General features: G+C 46.1%; 1 protein-coding gene across 1 annotated transcript; it reads right to left on the minus strand.

The window, feature by feature from the left end:
• Positions 1-88: 88 nt before the first annotated feature.
• On the minus strand, positions 89-5,260 carry LOC119163773 (uncharacterized). The gene is made up of 2 exons (XM_037415839.2): positions 4,892-5,260; positions 89-946 (listed from the first exon to the last, which is right to left on the minus strand). Exons 1-2 carry the CDS (start codon positions 5,183-5,185, stop codon positions 740-742), a joined length of 501 nt encoding a protein of 166 aa, XP_037271736.2. The 5' UTR covers positions 5,186-5,260; the 3' UTR covers positions 89-739.
• Positions 5,261-5,496: the final 236 nt, after the last annotated feature.

Here is a 5,496-nt window from a genome sequence, read left to right on the forward strand (position 1 = left end):
ATCGGGCAACTCTGAGTTCTCAAGGCATACTAATTCCACGGACGCACGTTGGAGTTCCAAAGCAGTTAATATGTCAACTACACAGTCCTGGAAGTAGAGAGCTTTAATTTGCCTCTAGACTTCCAAAGATTTTCAGGCAGGCAGCCTCAATATCGGCACTCAACAGCGGCTTGAGGTACTAAGGCTATATATATTGCATGGTCGGTGTAACTGTGTAGCGCGAACACACCGTCAATGGTGTATCATCCAATATGCTATGATATGCACATAGTCGGGCGCGCACCTTCATATTCTGTGCTAATTTGATCTGTAATTTTAGGCTCTATGACGGGTACACTATCGTTTCACTGTCTTACATTGGTAAGAGTGTTTAGGCCATTGAGAAGAGAGCGTGGTATGCATATTTCTATGCGTAAAAAGACCCTTATATAAGGTGCAAGGGTGTTGTGTTTAAACCCGGTAGAACCACCTGAAGGGTCTAAACCGATTTTCTTCGAGGCCGCTCTCTACATAGTGCTCCACCTGTCTATGCCGTAGCTACTCCATGAACAAGTCGATCAGGCAGAAGCATTAAGCCGTATGTTAAGCCTCAAGTCTAACCATATCCTTCACCGACGTCACAAGAACCTTGTAGGTGAGTTCGTATCCACGGCTTGTATTAAGATAGTCATTCTCGCTCTCCGGGGGCATGCTGTGGTGCCGCAGTAGGTGGCGCGCTGACAAGCCCTCGAAGCCTGTTCTACTGCCTCACGGCGTACTTCCATCTGAAGTCCCGCACTCGGTTGCCGTAAGGGCTGCTGGGGTGGTCATCGACCCTTTTTAGCCGGTCTGACACTGCCCGCCCCGTTCTGCTGGTGATGCAGGCACAGGCCACCGTGAACGTCTCGTTTCGGAACGTCGTCGGTTCGGCGTTTTCTGTGTAGGCAACCTGGAGCACCTCGCGTACCTGAAAGCATATAAATTATTCTTTTTTTTTTCAAATCAAAACTCGAATATGCCCTTTGCATCTGGATATCCTGCCAAACATATCATAAATAAACTCAAATGACTTCAAATTCGAGATATCGGGTTCATTTGCTCTGCATGTTCATACGATATATTCGAAGTTTTGCAATCATTTGACATGACATACGGTGTGAAATGCCTTAGAAAAATTTCGTAATATAACGTCTGTTTGTGCGCAATTGCTAATGAATAGCGCGAAATCGTGAACAACTACTGTTAGCTATGTTACTGTCACTACCTACTACGGAACCCGTGTTGACTAGATGACAAAGAACCAGTGGTTTTCAAAAAAATGGCCAAGTGTTATAAAATTATGTGTTCTAACATTTTGCATCATGTGCCGGTTAACAATATTAGCCTAAAGTTTGAAGGTCATCGCTATTGCCTGCTTTGGGATTCGGTGTCATTTGAGCTTTTTTTCCAGTCTTCAATCAATTCAGGGAGAGATTTGGTGAAAATTAAACCGAGGTATTTACTGCACCATTCTGCATATCACCTAAGAAATGAATTAGAATGGCGTACGGTCCCGAAGATTTTTAGGGGTCCAGTTTCAGCAAAAGACTAAGAACTCTTGTCAATTACTTGTATTGCATTGATTCCTGAAATACTAGGGGGTGTAATGTGCGGGATATTTGCGTTATCTTTCGTGAAAACAGAGTGAAAAAACCCGTTGTGCCTATCGTATTTTGCCCTTTTTTGTTCTAATACCAGTTAGAACAGCTTTTTTTTCTAATTTGAGAAATAGCGTTACGCGATATTGGTATCAAAATTGGTATGATATTGGTATGACCTGTGCCTGTCATTTTGATTTTCGGAACCTTCATTCATGGGTTCTCCAGTGGGAAGGTATGCGTGGCTGTCTTAAAGTGCGACAATATATTAATGAAACTAATCGGTTGACTAATTAACCAGTACCATTATCTTATCGTATCTAAATCATTATATACGTACGAAAATCAGACTATTGCTCGAACTCACGGAAAGGCTTTTCAATTTAAATAATTATATGCATCAGATCAAGTACCGCAATTTTTATAGGTAATCTGTGATCTTTCTATTGTGTAACATTTATCATTCTAAAATTGCATTTTATTTAAAAATAAACACTCAATTCTTGCCCAATTCCCCCCCCCCCCCCAATGGTTATGCGCCAAGAGCAATAAGTGAACACGAACAAGAACCAACAAATCGACGGCGTTGAGCCGTAGATATCGACTACGTACAACCGGAGAATACTGGGTAACAGTAAAGACAACGGCGGCACCAAGAAGACTCCAAAGCCATGGAAAGCCTTCGCCAACGACAACGCGTCCGTAGATCCGTTAAAGAGCGCTTGGTGTCAGCGCGAGTTTCCGGCGCTGGAGTTGGGACATCCGCGAAACGTCTGCGACCGTGTACGCTTTAACTCGAACCTCTCAGCGATGAGGACGTATACAAAGAACCTATAGCGTCATCTATCGCAGGGGTCGGCAACCTGCTGCCCGCATGCGGCTTGGGGGGGGGGGGGGGGATGATAATATGTGGCCTTCCGCACGACGTAGAAACGCCTCCTGTTATCGATTCCTATCTAAAGACGGACGTATACCGGTCTTGACTTAAAATGGCTTTTTCACGTGTTGCCTACGCTTGGTTGCAGCTTTCTGACATGAATGTGGAAAATAATCGTGATTTATAACCCATTTTTCAAAATTATTTTCAATTTGCCGAATTTTTTTCTCCTGCAAAGCTCACTTACACGCCAACCCTGCTCCCCAGCCCATGTTTGCTATGCGGCCCCCTGCGGCGTCTCTTTCGTGCAACTTGACCCTTTACCTCAAAAGGTTTGCCGACCTTTGATCTAGCTGAAGGCCAACAACCACCTAGAAGTCACTGAAGACAAATGACGTGCATTTTCTAGCCAATACCTAGAAACAACCTAAAAGCAGCCAAACAAGTCTTCGGAATCGTTCAGTTTCGCTGCATCAAGCCTTGTCCGACGCTGTGTCAATTGACGATCATAACTTAAGCGATTTATTCTGAAGCACAGCCGCCCACTGATACCAGCTGCGCTCCTCGAAGGTATACGGATATAAAATACTCCTGAAACCACTTCTGAACTTTACGTGTCGCGTAGACTTGCTCTGTATGTGTGCTGTTCTGATTCATAAGATTATGAGCGTAATTACTCATTGGTATTTCGGAACGTTAATGCTAGTGAAATGAACTGTTACAAAAACGACTGATTCAGGAGGCGAGATGATCACCGCTACCACATGCTCTAGTTAGTTACCATTAGTACCTGCATTAGTAACTTTTACTAACTGCGCCTGTAATGGCGAGGGCAGTAATAGTCGCTAACTTCTCCGTTATTAACAGCACTGACTACTTGGTTAGTAGCATATGTGACAACTAGTTACTAGAGCGAAGGTGAACTGCAACCTTTTTTGAAAGTGTACGGAGCATCCAAGCTGTGGGCGACATTGGGCTGCGCGTGCTTCCATATCTTAAAGAGTGCAACCGCGGAGTATGCGGTCATCGTCGCATGCGGGACCGTCACGTATGACGTCATTGTAGGAGTGGTACATCGATGTCCAGCCAGGGTTTGGCACTGGTAATGGTGGTAAAGGAGCTCATGATTGATATGTGTGGTTGAACGTCCCAAAACGACCGTATGATTATGAGAGACGCCGTAGTGGAGGAATTAGGACATTGAGACCATCTGGGGGTCTTTAACGTGCACACATATCTGAGAATACAGGCCTGCAGCATTTTCATCTCCATCGAAAATGCAGCCGCCTAGTCAGGATTCGATCCCGCAACCTGCGGGTCAGCAGCCGAGTACCTTAGCCACTAGACCCACCGCGGTGGGGCGGTAGTAAAAGAGTGATAACGGCGAAGCGCCAAGGTGCTGGTTGACAGCCCTCCAATGATCAGTTACCAGGCCTATGTATACACTTTAAGGCAGTGGCGGCAGAGACAGCGTTTTGGCTACTTTTTGGCTATCTTCTTGTTTCCTTGATTTTAAGCAATGTCAATACCTGGAAATGTCGCAGCCGCTGCCCTCGGGGAAAGGCTACTTTCTGACTAATTCTTCCAAAATTTTGACTAATCTTCTGCCTTTTGAATTGAGCAACCCAGGTTTTCTCCTCTACGCTACCATTCCTACAGGCGCCGTCTCCTCCTGGTCATTTATTTGTTGACATGTTAGAGATTGACGATGTCATCACTAAGCTACCAGCCTATGAAGATTTGACGTTTTTTTGGCTACACGCGATTATCTTCGCTTGCGCAGTCAAAAAGAGGCCAAACCATGCGACGTCAATAGATCGCGCGCATAATTAGGGCGAGACCAGGTACAAGGGACGTGAGGCTTCATGGTGAAGCAGACAGCAGACCATTCACAACTGATATCTCTCATATATTCACCAATCGAGAGCTTATTTCCTCACGACATCGTTTGAATACACAGCCGGCGTCACGGGCTGGGCTAAACTGACTGGAAACGCCGGGAGAAAATGACGCGCTTATTCTCTGTATTCAAAGGCAGCAGCACAGTCGTGGTCTTGACGCCTTATATTTCTCAGAACCAGCTGATTAAGCTTTGGTACAGGGAACACGTTCACGGTGATAATTATAAAAGTATTGTAAAAAATATAGTGCCGCTATTGCCAGGGTGCCCGCTAGGCAATCGCGAGGAATAGAGCGACGACTACAAAATAGAACAGCCGGCCCGTAGCAAGGCTTCTGTCTCTTTGTCTCCTTCTTTTACAATGATGCAGCCTTCAGGATACAGTCGGATACAGTTATTTTTTAATAAAGAGTGGATTACAAAAGTTCTTACAGCATTTTCAAAGTTCGTTTGTGAGTTCTTGCACGCCAGATACTAGCGGTATATAGAAACAGGAACCTCTTGGCAGCGAAAGTCGTTGATCTGACTGCATCGGCTGCCGGTACAGTTGCATCTCACCGTCGGAATGGCAGCCGGAATGCGGCCTGCCTGCAAGTCGACGGTCCTCGTGAACGGGCACAACGCCCGGTCTCCGATTCGTGACGACAGCGGGTCAGCGAAACACGTGTTTTGACGCCTGGCGAACAGAAACACGTCCAGCCTCGCGCCGGTGCTGCACGTAGCCAGAAGAAGCACTGTTAGACACGCGACCGAAGCCGCAGTAGCGGACAACATTGTGCTGCGGTTCTCCATCGCGTTTGCGAACAGGATCGGCGCTGTGCGCTACGGGCTTCGCTGCATGCTTTCCTCACGTTCGTCTCCGAAGCTGTGCTCAAAGTAAAGCGATAACAAGCTGTAACGATCGCGGCAGGAAAGAGAACGACGCCCATGTGGGTGTGTTCTTCCGCTATATCTATGGCACCCAGGAAAACGCGGTGACGGATTTCCTGGTAAGCATGGCAAAGACTGTCGGTCTGAAAGATGCGTGAGTGAAATACAAAGGTATTGAAACAAGTGGGCTTTTTACCTGTTCGGAAATAGTTGTATACGAATAGCTATCATTC

The sequence above is a fragment of the Rhipicephalus microplus genome, unplaced genomic scaffold (genome assembly GCF_043290135.1).
Source record: "Rhipicephalus microplus isolate Deutch F79 unplaced genomic scaffold, USDA_Rmic scaffold_377, whole genome shotgun sequence".
Taxonomy (NCBI): Eukaryota; Metazoa; Arthropoda; class Arachnida; order Ixodida; family Ixodidae; genus Rhipicephalus; species Rhipicephalus microplus.

Coding starts and splice junctions, on each gene's coding strand:
- LOC119163773 (XM_037415839.2), bottom strand. CDS start 5,185: ATGGAGAACCGCAGCACAATGTTGTCCGCTACTGCGGCTTCGGTCGCG. Junction 947..4,891: donor ACGACTTTCGCTGCCAAGAG/GTTCCTGTTTCT, acceptor ATATGCTTTCAG/GTACGCGAGGTGCTCCAGGT.